General features: G+C 57.7%; 1 protein-coding gene across 1 annotated transcript; it reads left to right on the forward strand.

Annotated features, from left to right (window-relative positions):
- The first annotated feature begins 6,510 nt into the window (after nt 1-6,510).
- EIF5A (eukaryotic translation initiation factor 5A) lies at nt 6,511-25,417 on the forward strand. Its single transcript, XM_080364598.1, has 6 exons — nt 6,511-6,578; nt 12,693-12,859; nt 17,475-17,579; nt 21,768-21,899; nt 23,856-23,925; nt 25,282-25,417. Exons 2-5 carry the CDS (start codon nt 12,695-12,697, stop codon nt 23,916-23,918), a joined length of 465 nt encoding a protein of 154 aa, XP_080220724.1. The 5' UTR covers nt 6,511-6,578; nt 12,693-12,694; the 3' UTR covers nt 23,919-23,925; nt 25,282-25,417.
- The last annotated feature ends 411 nt before the right edge of the window (nt 25,418-25,828 follow it).

The following is a 25,828-nucleotide window of genomic DNA, read 5'->3' on the forward strand; positions in this document are numbered from 1 at the left end:
GGGTCTATGGGGGGTTATGGGGGGTTATGGGGGGTCTATTGGGGTCTGTAGGTGGTTATGGGGGTCTATTGGGGTCTATGGGGGTCTATGGGGGGTTATGGGGGGTCTATGGGGGGTCTATGGGGGGTTATGGGGGTCTATGGGTGTTTATGGGGGGTCTATTGGGGTCTATGGGGGGTCTATGGGGGGTTATGGGGGGTCTATTGGGGTCTATGGGGGGTCTATGGGGGGTTATGGGGCGTCTATTGGGGTCTATGGGGGGTCTATGGGGGGTTATGGGGGGTCTATTGGGGTCTATGGGGGGGTCTATTGGGGTATATGGGGGTTTATGGGGGGGTCTATTGGGGTATATGGGGGGTTATGGGGGTCTATGGGGGATCTATTGGGGTCTATGGGGGGTCTATGGGGGGTCTATGGGGGTTTATGGGGGGTCTATGGGGGATTATGGGGGTCTATTGGGGGTCTATTGGGGTCTATTGGGGGTCTATTGGGGTCTATGGGGGGTTATGGGGGGTCTATGGGGGGGATTTGGGGGTCTATGGGGGTTTATGGGGGTCTATGGGGGGTTATGGGGGTCTATTGGGGGTCTATTTGGGTATATGGGGGTCTATGGGGGGTCTATGGGGGATCTATTGGGGTCTATGGGGGGTTATGGGGGGTCTATGGGGGATTGTAGGGGTCTATGGGGGGGATGGATGGAAGAGCCGGGCTGGGTCGCTATGGAAACGAGGGGGCGTGGCCACAGGGGGGCGTGGCCACGTTATGCGGGCAGCCAGGCGGAGCGTGGCCACGTGGGCGGTTGCTATGGAAACGAGGCGGGGGGGCGTGGCCAAGGGGGCTGCGGGCTGGCGGTTGCTATGCAACCGAGGGGGCGTGGCCACTCTAAGCCCCGCCCCCCGGGTTTTCCCGCGGCTTCTCCCTATTCCCGCGCGTTTCGCGGTTTTTGGGGCTTCCCCCATATTTTGGGGGATTCCCCGCGATTTTTGGGGGGTCGCCCCATTGTAGGGGGGTCACCCCATTGTGGGGGGGTCACCCCATTGTGGGGGGGTCCCCACTGACCCCCTGTTTGTCCCCCCCCTATAGCGAGCAATGGGCTCCTTCGTGTTCCTGTTATTTGGGGGGTTCCTGGGGGGTTTCTCGATCTTCACGTACTTCCGGGTCCCCGAAACCCGCGGCAGAACCTTCGAGAATATGATGGGGGAGGGGGACACACACACCCCCCTGGACCCCTCCCCCCTCCCCCATCATGGGGACACCCCAAAAAGCTGCACGGAGCTGCAGAGCCTGGCGGGGGGAGGGGATGAGGAGGAGCAATGATGGGGGGGGGGGGACACCCCCAAAATGGGGGGGGGGACACCCCCAAAATTGGGGGGAAATACCCCAAAATTGGGGGGAAATAGCCCCAAAAATGGGGGGGAAAAACCACCTCAAAATATGGGGGGAAACACCCCAAAATTGGGGGAAAACGCCCCAAAAATGGGGGGTAAATATCCTCAAAAATATGGGGGGGAAACACCCCAAAATGTGGGGGAAATAACCCCAAAATGGGGGGAAATACCCCAAAAACATGGGGGAAAACACCCCAAGATTGAGGGGGAAAAACCACTTCAAAATATGGGGGGAAATAACCCAAAATTGGGGGAAAATAACCCAAAAATGGGGGAAAAACCACCTCAAAATATGGGGGGAAACACCCCAAAAATGGCACCAAAATTGGGGGAAAAAACCACCTCAAAATATGGGGGGAAATAACCCAAAAATGGGGGGGGAAAAACCACCTCAAAATATGGGGGGAAACGCCCAAAAATGGCGGGAAAACACCCCAAAAATGGCACCAAAATAGCCCAAAAATGGGGGAAAAACCACCTCAAAATATGGGGGGAAAACACCCCAAAAATGGGGGGAAATAACCCAAAATATGGGGGAAAACACCCCAAAAATGGGAGGGAAAAACCACCTCAAAATATGGGGGGAAACGCCCCAAAAATGGGGGGAAATAACCCAAAATATGGGGGAAAACACCCCAAAAATGGGGGGGAAAAACCACCTCAAAATATGGGGGGAAACACCTCAAAAATGGGGGGAAATAACCCAAAATATGGGGGAAAACACCCCAAAAATGGGGGGGAAAAACCACCTCAAAATATGGGGGGAAACGCCCCAAAAATGGCGGGAAAACACCCCAAAAATGGCGGGAAAACACCCTAAAAATGGCGGGAAAACACCCCAAAAATGCCCCTAAAAATTGGGGACAAACCACCTCAAAATATAGGGGGGAAACCCTTAAAAATTGGGGGGGGGGAAACACCCCCAAAAATGACAGAAAATCACCCAAAAATTGGGGGGAAATCATCTCAAAAAATGGCGGGAAAACAGCCCAAAAATGGCGGGAAAACACCCCAAAAATGGCGGGAAAACAGCCCAAAATGGCGGGAAAACACCCCAAAAATTGTAGGGGGGGAAACACCCCCAAAATGGTACAAAATACCCCAAAAATTGGGGGAAAACCCCTTAAAATGGGGTGGGAAGAACCATTAATATTGGGGGGAAAAGCCTTAAATATTGAGGGGAAAACAGCCCCAAAATGGCACCAAAACACCCCAAAAATGGCACCAAAAACACCCCAAAAATGGCACCAAAAACACCCCAAAAATTTGGCTTGAAAACCTTCAAAATTGAGCCAAAAAAAGCCCCAAAATTGAGGGAAAACGCCCCAAAAATTGGGCTTAAAACCATTCGATTTGGGAGAAACCATCTCAAAAATAGGGGGGGAAAAGGCTTAAAAATGGGGGGGAAACCCCCCAAAAATGGGCAAAACCACCTCCAAAAATAAGAGGGGGACCCCCAAATTGTGGGGGGGAATGAACCACAAATTAAGGGGGGGACACCCCAAAAATGAGGGGGGGGAAACCCCCCCAAAATGGGCGAAACCACCCCAAAAATGGGGGGAAACACCCCAAAAATGGGCATGGAATAAACCATTAAAATTAAGGGGGGGGCACCCCAAAAATTGCTGCCCCCCCCCCAATTAATTTGGGGTCCCCCCTTAATTTTGGGTTCCCCCCCTTAATTTTGGGGTCCCCCCCAATTTTGGAGTCCCCCCCTTAATTGTCTCAGGGTTTTGGGGTCCCCCCCATATTTGGGGTCCCCCCCATAGGTTCAAGTGGTTTGGGGGGATCCATAGGGGGGGTTGGGATTGGGGGGGGGGGGGGTGGATTTTGGGGTCCCCCCCCAAATTTGTGGCTGTTTGTAAATAAACGTTGGATCCAATTTGGCCCATTTGTTTCTATGGGGGGACCCCAAAATTGGGGGGGGTCCCCAATATTATGGGGGGGTCCCAATATTATAGGGGGGGTCCCAATATTATGGGGGGGGGATTAATATTATGGGGGGTCCCAATATTATGGGGGGTCCCCAATATTATAGGGGTGTCCCAATATTATAGGGGGGTCCCAATATTATAGGGGGGGTCTCCAATATTATAGGGGGGGTCCCAATATTATGAGGGGACCCCAATATTATAGGGGGGGTCCCCAATATTATAGGGGGGATCCCAATATTATGGGGGGGTCCTGAATATTATGGGGGGGTCCCCAATATTATATGGGGGGGTCCCCAATATTATGGGAGGCTCTCAGTATTATAGGGGGGTCCCCAATAGACCCCCCATAACCCCCCATAGAATCCCCATAGACTCCCCATAGAACCCCCATAGACGCCCCATAGACCCCCCACAGACCCCCATAGATCCCCCATAGACACCCCATAAGCCGCCATAGGCCCCCCCATAAGACCCCATAGGCCCCCCATAAGACCCCATAGACCCCCCATAACCCTCCATGGACCCCCCCATAGACCCCCCCATAGAACCCAATAGAACCCCCATAGACCCCCCATTGAGCCCCCATAGACCCCCCATAGAGCCCCATAGCCCCCCATAGAACCCCCATTGATCCCCATAACCCTCCATAGACCCCCATAGCACCCCATAGACCCCCCATAACCCCCCATAACCCCCCATAGACCCCCATGGACTCCCATAACCCCCCATAGACCCCCCATAACCCCCCATAGACCCCCATAGACCCCCCATAGACCCCCCATAACCCCCCATGGACCCCCCATAAGCCCCCATAGACCCCCCCATAGACCTCCATAACCCCCCATAGACCCCCATAGACCCCCATAACCCCCCATAGACCCCCCCATAGACCCCCCATAGACCCCCATAGACCCCCATAGACCCTCCATAGACCCCCATAGACCCCCCATAACCCCCCATAGACCCCAATAGACCCCCATAGACCCCCATAGACCCCCACAGACCCCCCATAACCCCCCATGGACCCCCCATAGACCCCCATAACCCCCCATAGACCCCCATAGACCCCCCATAGCCCCCCATAGACCCCCATAACCCCCCATGGACCCCCCATAGACTCCCATAGACCCCCATAGACCCCCATAGCCCCCCATAGACCCCCATAACCCCCCATGGACCCCCCATAGCCCCCCATAGACCCCCATAGACCCCCCATAACCCCCCATAGCCCCCCATAGACCCCCCTAACCCCCCATGGACCCCCCATAGCCCCCCATAGACCCCCATAGACCCCCATATCCCCCCATAACCCCCCATAGCCCCCCATATCTCCCCATTTCCGCTGCGTTTCCGGTCTCCCCTCCCCCCGCCGCGGTGCATCCTGGGGGGGGAGGGGGCGTGTCCCCCCTTTGGCCCCGCCCCCTTCCCCCCTCTGCTCAGGCCCCGCCCCTTCCGCTCGAGGCTTTGGGGGGGGGCGGAAGTTGCGGGGGAGGGGCGAGGGAAGCGGAAGTGGGATATGGGGGGGGGCATTGGGGATATGGGGGGTCTATGGGGGATTATGGGGGTCTATGGGGGGTCTATTGGGGTCTATGGGGGTCTATGGGGGGTTATGGGGGTTCTATGGGGGGTCTATTGGGGTTTATGGGGGGTCCATGGGGGTCTATGGGGGATTAGGGGGGGGTCTATGGGGCTCCATGAGGGTCCATGGGGTCTATGGGGCTCTATGGGGGTTCTATGGGGGGTTATGGGGCTCTATGGGGGGTCTATGGGGGTCTATGGGGACTTATGGGGAGCTCTATGGGGGGGTTATGGGGCTCTATGGGAGTTCTATGGGGGCTTATGGGGCTCTATGGGGGGCCCATGGGGGTCTATGGGGGGGTCCATGGGGGTCTATGGGGGGGTCCATGGGGGTCTATGGGGTCTTACGGGGGCTCTATGGGGGGGTTATGGGGGTCTATGGGGCTCTATGGGGGTTCTATGGGGGTCTATGGGCATTATGGGATTCTATGGGGGGGTCTATTGGGGGTTATGGGGGGTCAATGGGAGGTTATGGGGGGCTCTATGGGGGGGTTATGGGGGTCTATGGGGGGTCAATGGGAGGTTATGGGGGATCTATGGGGACTTATGGGGGGGTCCATGGGGCTCTATGGGGGCTCTGTGGGGGTCTATGGGGGGTTATGGGGGGGTCCATGGGGGTCTATGGGGCTCTATGGGGGTTCTATGGGGGTTCTATGGGCATTATGGGATTCTATGGGGGGTTATGGGGCGTCAATGGGAGTTTATGGGGGTTCCATGGGGGTCAATGGGACTTATGGGGGTCTATGGGGGGTCTATGGGGTTTTATGGGGGGTTATGGGGGTCTATGGAGGGTTATGGGGGGTCTATGGGGACTTATGGGGGGCTCTATGGGAGGGTTATGGGGGTCTATGGGGCTCTATGGGGGTTCTATGGGGGGTTATGGGGCTCTATGGAGGGTCCATAGGGGTCTATGGGGGCTCTGTGGGGCTCTATGGGGGGTCTATGGGGTCTTATGGGGGTTCTATGGGGGGTTATGGGGCTCTATGGGGCTTCTATGGGGGGTTATGGGGCTCTATGGGGGGTCCATAGGGGTCTATGGGGGTCTATTGGATCTTATGGGGGGTCTATGGAGGGGTTATGGGGCTCTATGGGGGGGTCCATGGGGATCTATGGGGACTTATGGGGGGTTATGAGGGGTCTATGGGGGGGACATGGGGGGTTATAGGGGGTCCATGGGGGTCTATGGGGGGTTTTTGGGGGTCCATGGGGTCTATGGGGTCTTATGGGGGCTTATGGGTCTCTATGGGGGGGACATGGTGACCCCCACCTGTCAATCAAGACTCCCAACCCCCTAAACCATCAATCACCCCCCTCACCTGTCAATCAAACCCCCCACATACCCCCCAAACTGTCAATCAAGCCCCCACCCAATCAGCGCCTCCGTTACCATAGCAACACTCCTCCCCCCATATCCCCTTTGCCCTCTTTAGCGCCCGTAGCAAAGATGGCGGCGGCAGCACCACCCCCACACACACTGCGCATGCGCCGCTCGGAGGGCGGAGTGGAATAGGGTGGGGGGGTGTTGCCGCGCCGCGCATGCGCTTTGAGGGCGTGGCTTGAAGGGAGGGGGGGAGTGAGGGCGGGGCGCGGCGCTACGCGCATGCGCGGAGCGCCCGGGGGTTGCAGCAGCCAGCGCGGCGGCGGCAGCGGCGGATCGGGCGAGCGCACGAGGCGGGGGGTGAGTCCATATAGGGGGGGGGGGGGAATCACATCGGGGGGGGGTCTTTATACACAGCGGGGGGGCGACTAGAAGCGGCGGGGGGGGCGGGATGAGCGTTAAAAGCGGTTTAATCCACCCCCCCCCCCTTCGTTTTCCACCCCCCCCCCCCCCCCCTCTGGGCGCCGCCACATTGGGCCCGTCCAGGCCGCGCGCGCGGGCCCGCGTGGCGCCGGCGCGTGTTCCCCCCCCCCCCCTATATAAGGCGCGCGGCCCCTCGCGCCCCCTCAGTCGGGCGGCGCCGCCGCCCCGAACGGACGCGGGAGCCGCGCTCCGCGCCCCCCCCCTCAAAATACCCCAAAACACCCCAAAATCACCCCAAATCGCCCCAAAAAACAACACGGATCGACCCCAAATCGGCTTTTCGGAGAGTGAAGGTGGCGCCTGGGGAGGGGGGTGGGGGGGTGAAGGGGGAGGGGGGGTATGGGGGGGTGTTGGGGGGGTGAGGGGGGGGTTGGAGGGGTTTGGGGACATTGGGGTGAATTGGGGGGGTTTTGGGGACATTATGGGGGGTTTGGGGAGGTTGTGGGGGGGGGGTTGGGGACATTGGGGTGAATTGGGGGGGTTTTGGGGACATTATGGGGGTTTGGGGGACATTGGGGTGAATTTGGGGGTTTGGGGACATTATGGGGGGTGTTGGGGGGTTTGGGGACATTGGGGTGAATTGGGGAGGTTGGGGGCATTATGGGGGTGAATTGGGGACATTATGGGGGGGTTGGGGGCATTGGGGTGAATTGGGGGGGCTTGGGGACATTGGGGACATTTGGGGAGGTTGGGGACATTGGGGTGAACTGGGAGGAGTTTGGGGACATTTGGGACATTATGGGGGGGGTTGGGGGCATTATGGGGGGATTTGGGGACATGGGGGTGAATTGGGGGGGATTGGGGACATTGGGGACATTATGGGGGAATTGGGGACATTATGGGGGGGTTGGGGACATTGGGGTGAATTGGGGGATTTGGGGACATTGGGGTGAATTGGGGGGGCTTGGGGACATTGGGGACATTTGGGAGGGTTGGGGACATTATGGGGGTGAATTGGGGACATTATGGGGGGGTTGGGGACATTGGGGTGAATTGGGGGGTTTGGGGACATTATGGGGGTGAATTGGGGACATTATGGGCGTGTTGGGGACATTGGGGTGAATTGGGGGGTTTGGGGACATTGGGGGGTTTGGGGACATTATTGGGACATTGGGGGTGAATTTGGGACATTATGAGGGGGGTTGGGGACATTGGGGTGAACTGGGAGGAGTTTGGGGACATTGGGGACATTATGGGGGGGGTTGGGGGCATTATGGGGGGGTTTGGGGACATGGGGGTGAATTGGGGGGGATTGGGGACATTGGGGACATTATGGGGGTGAATTGGGGACATTATGGGGGGGTTGGGGACATTGGGGTGAATTGGGGGGTTTGGGGACATTGGGGGGTTTGGGGACATTGGGGTGAATTGGGGGGGCCTGGGGACATTGGGGACATTTGGGGGGCTTGGGGACATTATTGGGGGGGTTGGGGACATTATGGGGGGGTTGGAGATATTGGGGTGGCATTGGGGGGGTTTGGGGACATTATGAGGGGGTTGGGGACATTATGGGGGGGTTGGGGATATTGGGGTGGCATTGGGGGAGTTGGGGACATTGGGGGGGTTTGGGGACATTATGGGGGTGTTGGGGACATTGGGGTGAATTGGGGGGTTTGGGGACATTGGGGGGGTTTAGGGACATTGGGGTGAATTGGGGGGGTTAGGGAGACATTGGGGACATTATGGGGGGGTTGGGGACATTATGGGGGTGTTGGGGATATTGTTGGGGTTGGGGACATTGGGGTGAATTGGGGGGTTTGGGGACATTGGGGGGTGAATTGGGGACATTATGGGGGTGTTGGGGACATTGGGGTGAATTGGGGGGGTTGAGGACATTATGGGGGTGAATTGGGGACATTATGGGGGTGAATTGGGGACATTGGGGACATTTGGGACATTGTGGGGTGTTGGGGACATTGGGGTGAGTTGCGGGGGTTGGGGATATTGGGGTGAATTGGGGGGGGTTGGGACCATTGGGGACATTATGGGGGGTTAGGGGGACATTGGGGGGGTTTGGGGACATTGGGGTGAATTGGGGGGGTTGGGGACATTGGGGTGAATTGGGAGGGGGTTGGGGACATTATGGGGATTTTGGGGACATTATGGGGGGGGTTGGGGACATTGGGGTGAGTTGGGGGGGATTTGGGGACATTGTGGGGGGGTTTGGGGACATTGGAGTGAATTGGGGGGGTGTTGGGGACATTGGGGGTGAATTGGGGACATTATGGGGGGGTTTGGGGACATTGGGGTGAATTGGGGGAGTTGGGGGCATTATGGGGGTGAATTGGTGACATTGGGGGGGGTTGGGGGGGGGTATTGGGGACATTAGAGTGAATTGGGGGGCTTGGGGACATTATGGGGGGCCTGGGGACATTGGGGGTGAATTGGGGATGTTGGGGGGGCTTGGGGACATTGGGGTGAATTGGGGGGGTTTGGGGACCCCCCCTGTACAGGAGCCCCCAAAGGTTTTTTTTGAGGGGGGGGGAGATCCCCAACCTCATTGGGGTGTCCCCAATTCTTGGGGTGTCCCCATTGGTGTCCCCAACCCCCCACTTGTCCCCATCTCCATGTCCCCAAGTTGTGGTGGCACCCATGGGTGTCCCCCCCATGTCCCCCCCCATGTCCCCATTGGTGTCCCCATGCCCCCCCCCCCCCCACCCTGGTGACCCCCCCAGGTGTCCCCATTGGTGTCCCCATTTCCATGTCCCCAAGTTGTGACACCCATGAGTGTCCCCCCCATGTCCCCCCCATGTCCCTATGTCCCCCCATGTCTCTGTTGTGTCCCCAACCCTTCCATGGGGTCCCCGTTGGTGTCCCCAACCCCGCCATTTGTTCCCATGTCCCCAAATTATGGTGACACCCATGGGTGTCCCCCCCCATGTCCCCATGTCTGTCCCCATGTCCCCCCCATGTCCCCATTGGTGTCCCCATGTCCCCCCATGTCCCCAACCCCTTCCATGGGGTCCCCATTGGTGTCCCCACCCCCCCATTTGTCCCCATCCCCATGTCCCCAAGTTGTGGTGGCACCCATGGGTGTCCCCCCCAGTGTCCCCATGTCCCCCCCACCACGTCCCCATGTCCCCCCCATGTCCCTATTGTGTCCCCAACCCTTCCGTGGGGTCCCCATTGGTGTCCCCACCCCCCAACTTGTCCCCATCCCCATGTCCCCATGTCTGTCCCCATGTCTCCCCCATGTCCCTATTGTGTCCCCAGCCCTTCCGTGGGGTCCCCATTGGTGTCCCCACCCACCCCTTTGTCCCCATCCCCATGTCCCCAAGTTGTGGTGACACCCATGGGTGTCCCCCCCCATATTCCCCCCATGTCCCCATGTCTGTCCCCATGTCCCTATTGTGTCCCCAACCCTTCCATTGGGTCCCCATTGGTGTCCCCAACCCCCAACTTGTCCCCATCCCCATGTCCCCAAGTTGTGGTGACACCCCCATGTGTCCCCCCCAGTGTCCCCATGTCCCCCCCATGTCCCCATTGGTGTCCCCATGTCCCCCCCCCACCCTGGTGACCCCCCAGGTGTCCCCATTGGTGTCCCCATCTCCATGTCCCCAAGTTGTGACACCCATGGGTGTCCCCCCCATGTCCCCCCATGTCCCTATTGTGTCCCCAACCCTTCCATGGGGTCCCCATTGGTGTCCCCAACCCCCCCCTTGTCCCCATCTCCATGTCCCCAAGTTGTGGTGACACCTCCATGTCTGTCCCCATGTCCCCCTGTCCCCCCCATGTCCCCCTGTCTGTCCCCATGTCGTCCCCTACCCTGGTGACCCCCCCAGGTGTCCTCATTGGTGTCCCCAACCCCTTGGGGGTGTCCCCATGTCTGTCCCCATTGTGTCCCCATGTCCGTGTGTCCCTCCCCGTGTCCCCATGGTGTCCCTGTGTCCCCCCCCCACAGTGTCCGTGTGTCCCCACGGTGTCCGTGTGTCCATCCCCATGTTTTCCATGTGTCCATCCCCATGTTGTCCCCACAGTGTCCGTGTGTCCACGGTGTCTGTGTGTCCAACCCCCTAACAGTGTCTCTGTCCGCATGGTGTCCGTGTGTCCCTCCCCAAGGTGTCCGTGTGTCCATGGTGTCCCCACAGTGTCTGTGTGTCCCTCCCCGTGGTGTCTGTGTGTCCATGGTGTCCCCACGGTGTCCGTGTGTCCCTCCCCCCGGTGTCTGTGTGTCCTCACAGTGTCCGTGTGTCCCTGGTGTCCCTCCCCATGGTGTCTGTGTGTCCCCACGGTGTCCGTGTGTCTGTCCCCATGATGTGTCCATGGTGTCCGTGTGTCCCTCCCCATGGTGTCTGTGTGTCCCCACGGTGTCCGTGTGTCTATCCCCATGATGTGTCCATGGTGTCCGTGTGTCCCTCCCCATGGCGTCTGTGTGTCCCCACGGTGTCCGTGTGTCTGTCTCCATGGTGTCCCCATCATGTGTCCATGGTGTCCGTATGTCCACGGTGTCCCCACGGTGTCTGTGTGTCCCTCCCTATGGTGTCCCCACAGTGTCCGTGTGTTTGTCCCCACAGTGTCCGTGTGTCCCTCCCTACAGTGTCCCCATGGTGTCCGTGTGTCTATGGTGTCCATGTGTCCCTCCCCAAGGTGTCCCCACGGTGTCCGTGTGTCCCCGTGGTGTCCGTCTGTCCCACCCACAGTGTCCCCACAGTGTCCGTGTGTCCCCTCCATGGTGTCCATGGTGTCCCCATGGTGTCCATGTGTCTGTCCCCACAGTGTCCGTGTGTCCCTCTCCATGGTGTCCATGTGTCCCCACGGTGTCCGTGTGTCCGTCCCCATGGTGTCCGTGTGTCCATCCCCATGGTGTCCCCACAGTGTCCGTGTGTCCATGGTGTCCGTGTGTCCCCCCCATGGTGTCCGTGTGTCCCTCCCCACGGTGTCCGTGTGTCCCCACAGTGTCTGTGTGTCCATGGTGTCCGTGTGTCCCTCCCCATGGTGTTCCCACAGTGTCCGTGTGTCTGTCCTCACAGTGTCTGTGTGTCCCTCCCCATGGTGTCCCCATGGTGTCCGTGTGTCTATGGTGTCCATGTGTCCCTCCCCAAGGTGTCCCCAGGGTCTCCTTCCCCACCACGGTGTCTGTGTGTCCATCCCCATGGTGTCCCCATGGTGTCCGTGTGTCCCCCCTCACGCTGTCCGTCTGTCTGTCTGTCCTCTGGCAGCCATGGCGGACGAGCTGGACTTCGGGACGGGGGACGCGGGCGCGTCGGCCACGTTCCCCATGCAGTGTCCCCATGGTGTCCGTGTGTCCATCCCCACGGTGTCCGTGTGTCCTCACAGTGTCCGTGTGTCCCTGGTGTCCTCCCCCATGGTGTCCCCACGGTGTCCGTGTGTCTCTCCCCATGGTGTCAATGTGTCCATGGTGTCTGTGTGTCCCTCCCCATGGTGTCCCCATGGTGTCTGTGTGTCCCCACAGTGTCCATGTGTCTGTCCCCATGACGTGTCCATGGTGGCCCCATGGTATCCATGTGTCTGTCCCCACAGTGTCTGTGTGTCCCTCCCCAAGGTGTCCCCATGGTGTCCGTGTGTCTGTCCCCACGATGTGCATGTGTCCCCACGGTGTCCATGTGTCTGTCCCCACAGTGTCTGTGTGTCCCTCCCCAAGGTGTCCCCATGGTGTCCGTGTGTCTGTCCCCATGATGTTCATGTGTCCCCACGGTGTCCATGTGTCTGTCCCCACAGTGTCTGTGTGTCCCTCCCCAAGGTGTCCCCATGGTGTCCGTGTGTCTGTCCCCACGATGTCCATGTGTCCCCACGGTGTCCATGTGTCTGTCCCCACAGTGTCTGTGTGTCCCTCCCCACGGTGTCCATGTCCCCACGGTGTCCGTATGTCCATGGTGTCCCCACAGTGTCCGTGTATCCCCATCGTGTCCCCAAGGTGTCCCCAGGGTCTCCCTCTCTATGGTCCCCATGGTGTCCCCATGGTGTCCCCATGGTGTCCCCATGGTGTCCGTGTGTCCCCCCTCACGCTGTCCATCTGTCTGTCTGTCCCAGCCATGGCGGACGAGCTGGACTTCGGGACGGGGGACGCGGGCGCGTCGGCCACGTTCCCCATGCAGTGCTCGGCCCTGCGCAAGAACGGCTTCGTGGTGCTCAAGGGCCGGCCCTGCAAGATCGTCGAGATGTCCACCTCCAAGACCGGCAAGCACGGCCACGCCAAGGTCAGCAACGGCCAAAAACGGGCCAAAAACGGGCAAAAACGGGCAAAAAATGGGCAGAAACGGCCCAGAAACGCCCAAGAACGGCCCAAGAATGGGCAGAAACGGGCCAGAAATGGGCAGAAACGGGCAAAAAATGGGCAGAAACGGCCCAGAAACGCCCAAGAACGGCCCAAAAATGGGCAGGAATGGGCAGAAACGGGCCAGAAGTGGGCCAGAAGTGGGCAGGAACGGGCAAAAAATGGGCATAAACGGGCCAAAAACGCCCAAGAACGGCCCAGGAATGGGCAGAAACGGGCAAAAAATGGGCAGAAACGGGCCAAAAACGCCCAAGAACGGCCCAAAAATGGGCAGAAATGGCCCAGGAACGGGCAAAAACGGGCAAAAAATGGGCAGAAACGGCCCAGAAACGCCCAAGAACGGCCCAAAAATGGGCAGAAATGGCCCAAAAATGGGCAGAAATGGTCCAGGAATGGGCAAAATCAGCTCGAAAACAGGCCAAAAACGGGCAGAAACAGGCCAAAAACGGGCAGAAACGGCCCGAAAATGGGCAGGAATGGGCAGAAACGGCCCCAAATGGGCCAAAAATGGGCAGAAATGGGCCATAAATTGGCAGAAACGGGCATTGAATGAACCAGAAATTGGCCCCCAAATGAGCCTAAAATGGCCCCAAAAATGGGTCAGAAATTGGCACCAAAAATGGGCAGAAACGGTAAAGGAATGGGCAGAAACAGCTCGAAAATGGGCAAAAAGGGCTTGAAAATGGGCAAAAATGGCCCACAAACGGGCAGAAACAGGCCAAAAACGGGCCAAAATGGTCCAGGAATGGGCAGAAACGGGCCAAAAATGGGCAGAAACAGTGCAGGAACAGGCAGAAACGGCCCCAAAATGGGCCGAAACGGCCCGAAAACGGGCCAGAAATGGGCTGAAATGGGCCAAAAATGGGCAGAAACGGCCCCGAACGGCCCAGGAACGGGCAGAAACGGGCCAAAAATGGGCAGAAACGGGCCAAAAACGCCCAAGAACGGCCCAAAAATGGGCAGAAATGGCCCAGGAACGGGCAGAAACGGGCAAAAAATGGGGCAGAAACGGCCCAGAAACGGGCCAAAAATGGGCAGTAATGGCCCAGGAATGACCAAGAACGGCCCAAAAATGGGCAGAAACTGCCCCAAAACGGCCCAGGAATGGGCTGAAATGGGCCAAAAATGGGCAGAAACGGCCCAGGAATAGGCAGAAATGGGCCAAAAATGGGCAGAAACGGCCCAGGAATAGGCAGAAATGGGCCAAAGTGGGCAGAAACGGGCCAAAAATGGGCGGTAACGGCCCAGGAATGACCAAGAATGGCCCAAAAATGGGCAGAAATGGTCCAGGAATGGGCAAAAACGGGCCAAAAATGGGCAGAAACAGCCCAGGAACGGGCAGAAATGGCCAAAAAATGGGTCGAAACGGCCCAGAAATGGGCCAAAAATGGGCAGAAACGCCCCAGGAATGGGCAGAAACAGCCCAGGAATGGGCAGAAACGGGCCAAAAATGGGCAGAAACGGGCCAAAAATGGGCAGTAACGGCCCAGGAATGACCAAGAATGGCCCAAAAATGGGCAGAAATGATCCAGGAATGGCCAAAAACAGGCAAAACCAGGGCAAAAAATGGGCAAAACCGGGCAGAAACGGGCCAAAAACAGGCAGAAACAGGCCAAAAACCCGCAGAAACGCCCCCAAAATGGGCAGAAACAGCCCAAAAATGGGCAGAAACTGCCAGAAACGGGCCAAAAATGGGCAGAAATGGCCCAGGAACGGGCAGAAACGGACAAAAAATGGGCAGAAACGGGCATTGAATGAACCAGAAATTGGCCCCAAAATGAGCCTAAAATGGCCCCAAAAATGGGTCAGAAATTGGTACCAAAAATGGGCAGAAATGGCCCAGGAATGGGCAGAAATGGCCCCAAAATGGGCAGAAATGAGTCAGGAATGGGCAAAATTGGCCCCAAAATGGGCAGAAACCGGCCAAAAATGGCCAGGAATGGGCAAAAACGGGCCAAAAATTGGCAGAAATGGCCCAGGAATGACCAAGAACGGCCCAAAAATGGGCAGAAATGGGCCAAAAACCCGTAGAAACGGGCCAAAAATGGGCAGAAACGGCCCAGAAACGCCCAAGAACGGCCCAAAAATGGGCAGAAATGGGCCAAAAGTGGGCAGAAATGGCCAAAAAATGGGCCGAAACGGCCCAGAAATGGGCCAAAAATGGGCAGAAATGGTTCAAGAACAGGCAGAAACGGGCCAAAAATGGGCAGAAACGGCCCCGGAATGGGCAAAATCGGCCCAAAAATGGGCAGAAACAGCCCAGGAATGGGCAGAAATAGGCCAAAAATGGGCAGAAACGGGCCAGGAACAGCCAAGAAGGGCCCCAAAATGGGTCGAAACGGCCCAGAAATGGGCCAGGAATGGGCAGAAACGGGCCAGGAATGGGCAGAAACGGGCCAGGAATGGGCAGAAACGGCCCCAAAATGGGCAGAAACGGGCAAAAAATGGGCAGAAACGGGCCAGGAATGGGCAGAAACGGCCCCAAAATGGGCAGAAATGGCTCAGGAATGGGCAGAAACGGGCCAAAAATGGGCAAAATCGTCCCCAAAATGGGCAGAAACGGCCCCAAAAACGGGCAGAAAAGGGCAAGAAATGGCCCCAGAAATAGGGCCCAAAATGGCTCCGAAAATGGTCCAGAAATTGGCCCAAAATGGTCAAAAAATAGGCCTGAAATGGGCCCAAAAATGGCCAAAAATGACCCCAAAAATGGCCCAGAATTCGGCCCCAAAATGGTCCAGAAATTGGCCCCAAAATGGTTCAAAAAATGGTCCAAAAATGGGCAGAATTGGCCCAAAAACGCCCAGAAACGGGCAAGAAATGAGCCCAAAATAGGCCCAGAAATTGGCCCAAAATGGCCCAGAAATTGGCCCAAAATGGTCAAAAAATGGCCCCAAAATGGCCAAAAAATGGTCCCAAAGTAGGACCAGAATTAGGCCCCAAAATGGCCCCAAAATGGCCCAAAATCAGCCCCAAAATGACCCAGAAACACCCAAAAATGGCCTAAAAATGGTCAATATGGATTCACCAACTTACTAGGCCCCAACTAGGCCCAAAAGCCCCAAAAATGCCCCAAAACGTCCCAAAATGGCCCCAAAAATGGTCAATATGGGCACATTGGGATCTTGGGGTGTCGTGAACCCCCAAAACGCCCCAAATTTGCCCAAAATCCCCCAAATTCACCCCAAAAACGCTCAATATGGATGTAACAATGTCCTAGGCCTGAATAGGCCCAAAAAGTCCCAAAAATGCCCCAAAAATGCCCCAAAATGCCCCAAAATCGCCCCCAAAATGGTCAGTGTGGGCACATTGGGATCTTGGGGTGTCGTGAACCCCCAAAACGCCCCAAATTTGCCCAAAATCCCCCAAATTCACCCCAAAAACGCTCAATATGGCTTCACTAATGTACTAGCCCCAAATAGGCCTCAAATAGGTGCAAAAGGCCCCAAAAATGCCCCAAAACGCCCCAAAATCGCCCCAAAAATGGTCAATATGGTCCCATTGGGATCTTGGGGTGTCGTGAACCCCCAAAACGCCCCAAATTTGCCCAAAATCCCCCATTTTAACCCCAAAAACAGTCATTAAGGATTCAACAACCTACTAGGCCCAAATGGGCCCCAAATAGGCCCAAAAAGCCCCAAAACTGCCCCAAAACGCCCCAAAACGGCCCCAAAAATGGTCAATATGGTCCCATTGGGATCTTGGGGTGTTGTGAACTCCCAAAACGCCCCAAATTTGCCCAAAAACCCCCAAATTCACCCCAAAAACGCTCAAATATTGACTCAACAATGTACTAGGCCCGAATAGGCCCCAACTAGGCCCAAAAAGCCCCAAAAATGCCCCAAAACGCCCCAAAATGGCCCCAAAAATGGTCATTATGGTCCCTTTGGGATCTTGGGGTGTCGTGAACCCCCAAAACGCCCCAAATTTGCCCCAAATCCCCCAAATTCACCCCAAAAAACAGTCATTAAGGATTCAACAACCAGCTAGGCCCCAACTAGGCCCAAATAGGCCCAAAAAGCCCCAAAACTGCCCCAAAACGCCCCAAAATCACCCCAAAAATGGTCGTTATGGTCCCATTGGGATCTTGGGGTGTCGTGAACCCCCAAAATGCCCCAAATTTGCTCAAAATCCCCCATTTTAACCCCAAAAACACTCAATATGGCTTCACCAATGTACTAGGCCCAAATAGGCCTCAAATAGGTGCAAAAGGCCCCAAAAATGCCCCAAAACGCCCCAAAATGGCCCCAAAAATGGTCGTTATGGTCCCATTGGGATCTTGGGGTGTCGTGAAGCCCCAAAACGCCCCAAATTTGCCCAAAATCCCCCGAATTCACCCCCAAAACGCTCAATATGGATGTAACAATGTACTAGGCCCTAACTAGGCCCGAATAGGCCCAAAAAGCCCCAAAACTGCCCCAAAACGCCCCAAAATTGCCCCAAAAATGGTCGATATGGTCCCATTGGGATCTTGGGGTGTCGTGAAGCCCCAAAACGCCCCAAATTTGCCCAAAAGCGTCTGTTTTCGCCCCATTTTTCAGGTGCACCTGGTGGGCATCGACATCTTCACGGGCAAGAAGTACGAGGACATCTGCCCCTCCACCCACAACATGGACGTGCCCAACATCAAGCGCAACGACTTCCAGGTGTGGGGCGGGACCCATAAGTGTGGGGCGGGACCCATAAGTGTGGGGCAGGACCCCCAGGTGTGGTTTGGGGAGCCCCAAGTGTGGTTTGGGGAGCCCTAAGTGTTTCTCTGGGACCTATAAGTGAGGTTCTGGGACCCCTAAGTGTGGGGCTGGACCCCTAAGTGTGGGGCAGTGACACCCAAGTGTGTTTCTGGGACCCATAAGTGTGGGGCAGTGACCCATAAGTGTGGGGCGGGACCCCCAAGTGTTTCTCTGGGACCCATAAGTGTGATTCTGGGACCCATAAGTGTGGGGCAGTGACCTATAAGTGTGATTCTGAGACCCCCAAGTATGGGGCTGGACCCCCAAGTGTGGGGCAGTGACCCCCAAGTGTGTTTCTGGGACCCGCAAGTGTGGGGCGGGACCCCTAAGTGTGGGGCAGTGACCCCCAAGTGTGTTTCTGGGACCCATAAGTGTGTTTCTGGGACCCCCAAGTGTGTTTCTGGGACCCATAAGTGTGGGGCAGTGACCCATAAGTGTGAGGCAGGACCCCTAAGTGTGGGGCAGGGACCCATAAGTGTGATTCTGGGACCTCCAAGTGTGTTTCTGGGACCCATAAGTGAGGTTCTGGGACCCCTAAGTGTGGGGCTGGACCTCTAAGTGTGGGGCGGGACCCCCAAGTGTTTCTTTGGGACCCATAAGTGTGGGGCAGGACCCATAAGTGTGGGGCGGTGACCCCCAAGTGTGTTTCTGGGACCCCCAAGTGTGGTTTTGGGACCCATAAGTGTGGTTCTGAGACCCATAAGTGTGTTTCTGGGACCCATAAGTGTGGGGCAGTGACCCCCAAGGGTGATTCTGAAACCCATAAGTGAGGTTCTGGGACCCATAAGTGTGGGGCAGGACCCCTAAGTGTGATTCTGAGACCCATAAGTGTGGGGCAGTGACCCCCAAGTGTGGGGCAGGACCCATAAGTGTGGTTTGGGGACCCCCAAGTGTGGTTCTGGGTCTCCCAGATATGAGGCAGCGACCCCCAAGTGTGGGGCTGGGACCCCCAAGTGTGATTCTGGGTCTCCCAGTTGTGGGGCTGGGACCCATAAGTGTGGTTCTGGGACCCATAAGTGTGGGGCTGGGACCCCCAAGTGTGATTCTGGGACCCCCAAGTGTGGGGCGGGACCCATAAGTGTGGGGCAGTGACCCCCAAGTGTGGTTCTGGGACCCATAAGTGAGGTTCTGGGACCCATAAGTGTGGGGTAGGACCCCCAAGTGTTTCTCTGGGACCCGTAAGTGTGTTTCTGGGACCCCCAAGTGTGGGGCGGGACATTCACTAATCTGTGGGTCCAGCCCCACATGTTCACTCACCTATGGGTCCTAGCTCACTGAGTACCCATCTGTGGGTCACTCTATGGGTCTCACTGCTCTATGGGTCACTCTGTGGGTCACCCTATGGGTCTGCCCCACACATGGCTGATCTATGGGTCAATCTATGGGTCTGCCCCACACATGGCTGATCTATGGGTCAATCTATGGGTCTGCCCCCCAGCTGATAGGGATCCAGGACGGGTTCTTGTCTGTGGGTCACTCTATGGGTCTCACTGATCTATGGGTCAGTCTATGGGTCTGCCCCACACATGGCTGATCTATGGGTCAATCTATGGGTCTGCCCCACAGCTGATCGGGATCCAGGACGGGTTCCTGTCTGTGGGTCACTCTATGGGTCTCACTGATCTATGGGTCACTCTATGGGTCAATCTATGGGTCTGCCCCACACAAGACTAATCTATGGGTCAATCTATGGGTCTGCCCCACAGCTGATCGGGATCCAGGACGGGTTCCTGTCTGTGGGTCACTCTATGGGTCTCACTGCTCCATGGGTCAATCTATGGGTCTGCCCCACAGCTCATCGGGATCCAGGACGGGTTCCTGTCTATGGGTCACTCTATGGGTCACTCTGTGGGTCTGCCCCACACATGACTGATCTATGGGTCTGCCCCACACATGACTGATCTATGGGTCAATCTATGGGTCTGCCCCACACATCAGTGATGTATGGGTCAATCTGTGGGTCTGCCCCACAGCTCATTGGGATCCAGGACGGGTTCCTGTCTGTGGGTCACTCTATGGGTCCCAGCTCACTGAGTACCTATTTGTGGGTCACCCTATGGGTCTGCCCCACACATGGCTGATCTATGGGTCAATCTATGGGTCTGCCCCACAGCTGATCGGGATCCAGGACGGGTTCCTGTCTGTGGGTCACTCTATGGGTCTCACTGCTCTATGGGTCAATCTATGGGTCTGCCCCACACATGGCTGATCTATGGGTCAATCTATGGGTCTGCCCCACAGCTGATCGGGATCCAGGACGGGTTCCTGTCTGTGGGTCACTCTATGGGTCTCACTGCTCCATGGGTCAATCTATGGGTCTGCCCCACACATGGCTGATCTATGGGTCAATCTATGGGTCTGCCCCACAGCTGATCGGGATCCAGGACGGGTTCCTGTCTGTGGGTCACTCTATGGGTCCCAGCTCACTGAGTACCTATTTGTGGGTCACCCTATGGGTCTGCCCCACACATGGCTGATCTATGGGTCAATCTATGGGTCTGCCCCACAGCTGATCGGGATCCAGGACGGGTTCTTGTCTGTGGGTCACTCTATGGGTCTCACTGATCTATGGGTCAGTCTATGGGTCTGCCCCACACATGGCTGATCTATGGGTCAATCTATGGGTCTGCCCCACAGCTGATCGGGATCCAGGACGGGTTCTTGTCTGTGGGTCACTCTATGGGTCTCACTGCTCCATGGGTCAGTCTATGGGTCTGCCCCACACATGGCTGATCTATGGGTCAATCTATGGGTCTGCCCCACAGCTGATCGGGATCCAGGACGGGTTCCTGTCTGTGGGTCACTCTATGGGTCTCACTGCTCCATGGGTCAATCTATGGGTCTGCCCCACACATGGCTGATCTATGGGTCAATCTATGGGTCTGCCCCACAGCTGATCGGGATCCAGGACGGGTTCTTGTCTGTGGGTCACTCTATGGGTCTCACTGATCTATGGGTCAGTCTATGGGTCTGCCCCACACATGGCTGATCTATGGGTCAATCTATGGGTCTGCCCCACAGCTGATCGGGATCCAGGACGGGTTCCTGTCTGTGGGTCACTCTATGGGTCTCACTGATCTATGGGTCACTCTATGGGTCAATCTATGGGTCTGCCCCACACAAGACTGATCTATGGGTCAATCTATGGGTCTGCCCCACAGCTGATCGGGATCCAGGACGGGTTCCTGTCTGTGGGTCACTCTATGGGTCTCACTGCTCCATGGGTCAGTCTATGGGTCTGCCCCACACATGGCTGATCTATGGGTCAATCTATGGGTCTGCCCCACAGCTGATCGGGATCCAGGACGGGTTCCTGTCTGTGGGTCACTCTATGGGTCTCACTGATCTATGGGTCACTCTATGGGTCAATCTATGGGTCTGCCCCACACAAGACTGATCTATGGGTCAATCTATGGGTCTGCCCCACAGCTGATCGGGATCCAGGACGGGTTCCTGTCTGTGGGTCACTCTATGGGTCTCACTGATCTATGGGTCACTCTATGGGTCAATCTATGGGTCTGCCCCACACAAGACTGATCTATGGGTCAATCTATGGGTCTGCCCCACAGCTCATCGGGATCCAGGACGGGTTCTTGTCTGTGGGTCACTCTATGGGTCTCACTGCTCTATGGGTCAATCTATGGGTCTGCCCCACACATGGCTGATCTATGGGTCAATCTATGGGTCTGCCCCCCAGCTGATCGGGATCCAGGACGGGTTCCTGTCTGTGGGTCACTCTATGGGTCTCACTGCTCCATGGGTCAATCTATGGGTCTGCCCCACAGCTGATCGGGATCCAGGACGGGTTCCTGTCTATGGGTCACTCTATGGGTCACTCTGTGGGTCTGCCCCACACATGACTGATCTATGGGTCTGCCCCACACATGACTGATCTATGGGTCAATCTATGGGTCTGCCCCACACATGACTGATCTATGGGTCAATCTATGGGTCTGCCCCACAGCTGATCGGGATCCAGGACGGGTTCCTGTCTGTGGGTCACTCTATGGGTCCCAGCTCACTGAGTACCTATTTGTGGGTCACCCTATGGGTCTGCCCCACACATGGCTGATCTATGGGTCAATCTATGGGTCTGCCCCACAGCTGATCGGGATCCAGGACGGGTTCCTGTCGCTGCTCCAGGACTCGGGGGAGGTTCGGGAGGACCTGAGGCTGCCGGACGGGGAGCTGGGCCGGGAGATCGAGCAGAAATACGACTGCGGGGAGGAGATCCTGGTACTTGTGGGGCGCTATGGGGCAGCTATGGGGCGCTATGGGGTGGTTATGGGGCTGGGATGTGTTATGGGTCACTATGGGGTTGATATGCGCTATGGGGCTGGGAGGGCAATGGAGCAGAGATATGAGTCAGGGGAGGAGATCCTGGTGCCTATGGGGCAGCTATGGGGCGCTATGGGGTGGTTATGGGGCTAGGATGTGTTATGGGTCACTATGGGGTTGATATGCGCTATGGGGCTGGGAGGGCAATGGAGCAGAGATGAGAGTCAGGGGAGGAGATGCTGGTGCCTATGGGGCGCTATGGGGCAGCTATGGGGTGGTTATGGGGCTGGGATGCGCTATGGGGCGCTATGGGGTTGGTATGTGCTATGGGGCTGGGAGGGGGATGGAGCAGAGATATGAGTCAGGGGAGGAGATGCTGGTACTTATGGGGCGCTATGGGGTGGTTAGGGGGCGCTATGGGGTGCTGTGGGGCTGGGGTTCACTATGGGTCACTATGGGGCTGGTATGTGCTATGGGGCTGGGCCGGGAGATCGAGCAGAAATACGACTGCGGGGAGGAGATCCTGGTACTTATGGGGCGCTATGGGGCAGCTATGGGGCGCTATGGGGCTGGGATGCGCTATGGGGCGCTATGGGGTTGGTATGTGCTATGGGGCTGGGAGGGAGATGGAGCAGAGATATGAGTCAGGGGAGGAGATGGTGGTACTTATGGGGTGCTATGGGGCAGCTATGGGGTGCTATGGGGTGGTTATGGGGCTGGGATGAACTATGGGTCACTATGGGGCTGGGGAATGGGGAGGGAGATGGAGCAGAGATATGAGTCAGGGGAGGAGATGCTGGTACTTATGGGGCGCTATGGGGTGCTATGGGGCTGGGGTTCACTATGGGTCACTATGGGGCTGGTATGTGCTATGGGGCTGGGCCGGGAGATCGAGCAGAAATACGACTGCGGGGAGGAGATCCTGGTACTTGTGGGGCGCTATGGGGCAGCTATGGGGCTGGGATGCGCTATGGGGCGCTATGGGGCTGGTATGTGCTATGGGGCTGGGAGGGGGATGGATCAGAGATATGAGTCAGGGGAGGAGATCCTGGTACTTATGGGGCGCTGTGGGGCAGCCATGGGGCTGGGATGAACTATGGGTCACTATGGGGCTGGGGAATGGGGAGGGGGATGGAGCAGAAATAAGTGGGGAGGAGATGCTGGTACTTGTGGGGTGCTATGGGGCATTATGGGGTGGTTATGGGTCGCTATGGGGCAGTATGTGGGTCGCTATGGGGCAGTATGTGGATTGCTATGGGGCAGTAGGTGGGTCGCTATGGGGCAGTCTATGGGGTAGCTGTGGGTCGCTATGGGGTAGCTGTGGGTCACTTCGGGTCGCTATGGGGCAGTATGTGGGTCGCTATGGGGCAGTATATGGTTTGCTATGGGTCACTGTGGGTCGCTATGGGGCAGTATATGGGTCGCTATGGGTCGCTATGGGGCAGTCTGTGGGTCGCTATGGGTCGCTATGGGGCAGTCTGTGGGTCACTATGGGTTGGTATGGGGCAGTCTGTGGGTCACTGCAGGTTGCTATGGGGCAGTATGTGGCTCACTATGGCTCGCTATGGGGCAGTCTGTGGCTCGCTATGGGGCAGCCGTGGGTCGCTATGGGGCAGTCTGTGGGTCACTGTGGGTCGCTATGGGCCAGTATGTGGGTCGCTATGGGTCGCTCTGGGGCAGTATGTGGGTCGCTCTGGGGCAGCCGTGGGTCGCTATGGGGCAGTCTGTGGGTCACTATGGGTCGCTATGGGGCAGCCATGGGTCGCTATGGGTCACTATGGGGCAGTCTATGGGTCGCTCTGGGGCAGCTGTGGGTCGCTCTGGGCAGTATGTGGGTTGCTATGGGTCGCTATGGGGCAGTCTGTGGGCCGCTATGGGGCAGATGTGGGTCGCTATGGGTCGCTCTCCCCACAGATCACGGTGCTGTCGGCCATGACAGAAGAAGCTGCTGTCGCCATCAAGGCCATGGCCAAATAGGGGCCAGGTGGGCATCTGTGGGGCAATCTATGGGGCTGGGGGGGGTCTATGGGGCTGGGGGGGATCTGTGGGGCTGGGGGGATCTGTGGGGCTGGGGGGTCTATGGGGCTGGGGGGGATCTGTGGGGCTGGAGGGATCTATGGGGCTGGGGGGTCTATGGGGCTGGGGAGGATTTGCTATGGGTCAGAGCTCTTAGCTATGGGGCAGAGGGGCTCTTATGGGGCAGAGGCCTCTGCTATGGGGCAGAGGGGTTCTCTATGGGTCAAGGGGGGCTCTCTATGGGGCAGAGCGGCTCTCTATGGGTCAGGGGGGTTCTCTATGGGGCAGAGCTCTCTGCTATGGGTCAGGGGGTTCTCTATGGGGCAGAGCTCTCTGCTATGGGTCAGAGGGTCTCTCTATGGGTCAGGGGGGGTTCTCTATGGGTCAGGGGGTCTCTCTGTGGGTCAGAGCGTCTTTCTATGGGGCAGAGTGGTTCTCTATGGGTCAGGGGCTCTCTATGGGTCAAGGGGGGTTTTCTATGGGTCAGGGGGTCTCTCTATGGGTCAGGAGGGCTCTCTATGGGTCAGGGGTCTCTCTATGGGTCAGGGTGGCTCCCTATGGGTCAGCCCCTTCCGCTATGGGTCAGGGGGTCTCTCTATGGGTCAGAGCTCTCCGCTATGGGTCAGGGGCTCTCTCTATGGGTCAGGGGCTCTCTCTATGGGTCAGGGGGTCTCTCTATGGGCCAGGGGGGCTCTCTGTGGGTCAGAGCATCTCTCTATGGGTCAGGGGGGTTCCCTATGGGTCAGACTCCTTTGCTATGGGTCAGGGGGGTCTCTCTATGGGTCAGAGTGGTTCTCTATGGGTCAGGGGTCTCTCTATGGGTCAGAGTCGTTTTCTGTGGATCAGGGGGGTCTCTCTATGGGTCAGACCCCTCCGCTATGGGGCAGAGTGGTTCTCTATGGGTCAGGGGGGCTCTCTGTGGGTCAGAACCCCTCCGCTATGGGTCAGGGGGGTTCTCTATGGGTCAGGGGGTCTCTCTATGGGTCAGTGGTCTGTCTATGGGTCAAGGCTCTCTCTATGGGTCGGGGGCTCTCTCTATGGGTCAGGGGTCTCTCTATGGGTCAGGAGGGCTCTCTATGGGTCAGGGGGTCTCTCTATGGGTCAGGGTGGCTCCCTATGGGTCAGCCCCCCCCGCTATGGGTCAGGGGGTCTCTCTATGGGTCAGAGGGGTTCTCTATGGGTCAGAGGGGTTCTCTATGGGTCAGGGGGTCTCTCTATGGGTCAGGGGGTCTCTCTATGGGTCGGGGGGTCTCTCTATGGGTCAGGGTGGCTCCCTATGGGTCCCAGCCCCCGCTATGGGTCCCAGCCCCCCATCTCCCCCCAGCGCTGCAGCCGCCGTGGGGCGGGACCCCCCAACACTAAACAACAACAACAACCGGGGGGGGGGGGAGTTGGGGGGCCCCTCCCCCACCCCCCATAGGCCCCGCCCCTCCCCCCACCTCCCCCTCCCCCCAAAGTGGGCGGGGCCGCCCCATAGATGGGGGGGGGGGGGGGGGGGGAGGTGTGGGGCGGGGGGGGCGTGGCCTATGGGGGCCCCTCCCCCCCCCCCCCCAAATTCAACCCCCCCCCCAAATGTAGCCGGAAAATTAAATCATCTATAATAACGAGGTGGTTTAATTGAGTTTGTTAATTGGGGGGAGAGGGGTGGAGAACAGGAAGTGACGTCACGGCGGCGCGATGACGTCATCACTTGTGGTAGAAGCGCTGGGCTTGGCCGTGGGGCAGGAAGTGACGCGTGGGGGGGGTGGAGGGCGGGAAAGCGGCCTGGGGGGGGGGAGGGGGAGGGGCGGGTTAAGGCCACGCCCACCAACCCCCCCCCCCGTGTATGGGGGGGGATGGGGGGGGGGGGGAGGGGTGGGTAAGGGCCCCTC

The sequence above is a fragment of the Nesoenas mayeri genome (genome assembly GCF_963082525.1).
Source record: "Nesoenas mayeri genome assembly, contig: SCAFFOLD_142, whole genome shotgun sequence".
Lineage (NCBI taxonomy): Eukaryota > Metazoa > Chordata > Aves > Columbiformes > Columbidae > Nesoenas > Nesoenas mayeri.